Source organism: Acyrthosiphon pisum, chromosome X (assembly GCF_005508785.2).
Source record: "Acyrthosiphon pisum isolate AL4f chromosome X, pea_aphid_22Mar2018_4r6ur, whole genome shotgun sequence".
NCBI classification, from domain to species: domain Eukaryota; kingdom Metazoa; phylum Arthropoda; class Insecta; order Hemiptera; family Aphididae; genus Acyrthosiphon; species Acyrthosiphon pisum.
The window spans coordinates 106,533,687-106,536,212 of record NC_042493.1 but is presented as its reverse complement, the minus strand read 5'-3'; the positions used below and the strand labels follow the sequence as shown (position 1 = coordinate 106,536,212).

At 29.3% G+C, this 2,526-nt stretch overlaps 1 protein-coding gene across 1 annotated transcript; it reads right to left on the bottom strand.

Moving 5' to 3' along the window:
• Positions 1–1,122: 1,122 nt before the first annotated feature.
• LOC103309194 lies at positions 1,123–1,551 on the bottom strand. Its single transcript, XM_008184051.1, has one exon. It carries the CDS (start codon positions 1,549–1,551, stop codon positions 1,123–1,125), a length of 429 nt encoding a protein of 142 aa, XP_008182273.1.
• Positions 1,552–2,526: the final 975 nt, after the last annotated feature.

The following is a 2,526-nucleotide window of genomic DNA, read 5'->3' as shown; positions in this document are numbered from 1 at the left end:
CCTCCGCGACATGCCTCTTAAAATTTTTTATTCAGCATAAAAACGCTAAGATATCAATGTCTCTCTCGGTAAAGTTTATAGTTCTAGTTAGTTTGACTATTTAAATACAACGACGATGTAATTGCAACGCGTTATCTGTCATTTTTACTATGGACTTGTGATGAGAACAAATTATTTACATCAACATAATTAGCTTAATTAAAATCTTAATTTTGTTTTGGAAAATAAGTGCAAATAAATTTTGCTCAACTAATCTAACCTAATTAAATGGTTTTTTTTAAACTCGAATTATACGAGTTATAGTACGATATCGTATGTTCCTAAAATATGTTTTAATTCATAATATTTGTAGGAACGCGATTGAGAATAGTGTAAATTATATTTTATTTTTATATTATTAAAAAACTGAAATTAATATACATATTAAGATCAAATTGAGATTTATTTTTTATTATAACAATGGAAAGACATTTAGACGTCAGATTGTCATTTAATTAATTAACTATGATTAATTAAGATACATTTAAAATTTTTTCTTATTTATACAAAAAACTATTATATTTTAAAGAATTTATTGAGAAATTTTCAAATAAATCTCTATATTTGCTGCATTAATCATAATAATATATTACAACTATTATACAATTATTATTATAAATTACCGTTGGGTATTTTGTTTCTAGGAAACACGAGTAAGTTGTTTTTAATTTATTTTATTTTATATTATATTAGATTAATTTTACACGGGTACTTAATTTAACATTATTATTGTGTATTGTTAATATGAATAATGACACAAACGTATATTATAGTATTTTATCGTCGAAAAAGTATAAATCGTAATGACGTATATTAAAATTGTCTACTTGCTAATGACCGATGGACAATCCCCACCGATCGTAATATGATACTTATGATTATTATTATTAATATAAACGTTTAGTATACAATATAAATGCTGAATATGCAACATCTCTTTCCTTTAAAAAAAATATAAAGTATTTTGTATACCTAGTGCTTAATTACTAGGTATGTTAGTATTTTTTTTTTTTTTTACATACGAGTATTTATTATATATGATTACTGATATACTATTATTAATTAATTTTTGCAATTATTGCACTAAACATAATCACTTGGAGAATATCGCTGAGGTGGTTTTCTAGATCTAATTGGTCTGGGCGTTTTATTTACTATTACGGGATCGGCCGGATCGGGATTTTGATTTTCACCTACTGTTTCAGTATTTTTAGAATTTTCATTTGTTTGTCTAGCTGGTGTAGGTGAAATAGAATTATTTGAAGGTGTTGACGATTTATCAATGAGTAGTTGATCATTATGTCTTTTCCAAATAGTCCCGTCATTAAGTTCTACATCATGCGTGTTGTAACTAATGCATTTGATAATTTTACCCTTTTGCCATTTATTGTTGGTGTTCCTATAATCTCTAGCCAATACATTATCACCAATGTTAAAAGATACTGCCCTATTACCGCCATTGTTTATTTGCGATATTTGTCGCTCAATAACTACTTCGCTTGTATTCGGCATTAACGCGTCAAATTGTAAACGTGTTGATCAACCTAACATTAGCTGAGCTGGCGTTTCTTGTGTTGTTGAATGAGGTGTATTGCGATACATAAACAGAAATTTATTTAATTGGGATTGTGCAGTCGAGGATTTTTTAAAGAAATTTTTACTGTTTTGACTGCCGATTCAGCACAGCCGTTCGATTCTGGGTGAAATGGTGCACCTGTCATATGCTTAATGCCTAGATTTTTGCAATATGCTTGAAATTCAAAACCTGTGAAACATTTTGCGCCATCTGATGTAATTGTTTTTGGAATGCCAAAACGTGCTATGGTTTCTGAAAATTTTTGAATGATAATTTCTGCTGTCGTGGAATTTACTTGAAATACTTCTAACCATTTTGTGGTTGCGTCGACTGTGACAAAAAAATATTTATTTTGAAATGGTCCGAGAAAATCGCAATGCACTCTAGTCCACGGTTTTTCTGGCCACTTCCAAGTAGATATAATAGATTTTGGTGGATTCTGCCTAACGTTAAGACAATTGTTGCAATTTTGCGTATAATATTTTCGATTTCTTTATCCATTCCTGGGCTCCTGGCCACCAAAAATATGATCTCGCTAAAATTTTCATACTAGAAGAAACCATGTGGCATGAATGAAGTTCGCTTAGTATATTATTTCGGAATTTAGCTGGTATAATAACACAGTAACCCCATAATAAGCATCCTTGTTCCATTGAGATTTGAGTTTTTCGTGAATTATAAGATTTAAGTTCTAATTTGTTAGAAAAATCACTGTTCCATTCTCCTGTTCTAACTGCGTTTAATACCTTGGCGAGAATTGTGTCTTTGCATGTTTCCATTTTTATTTTAGACCAGTCTAGAGTGAAAGGTGATTGTTCGTGGATAAAATTGAGACTAATACATTCTTCGTTTTTATTATCGATTTTCGATTTTTAAATTTTAATTCGTGATAAAAAATCGGCAGTATTATT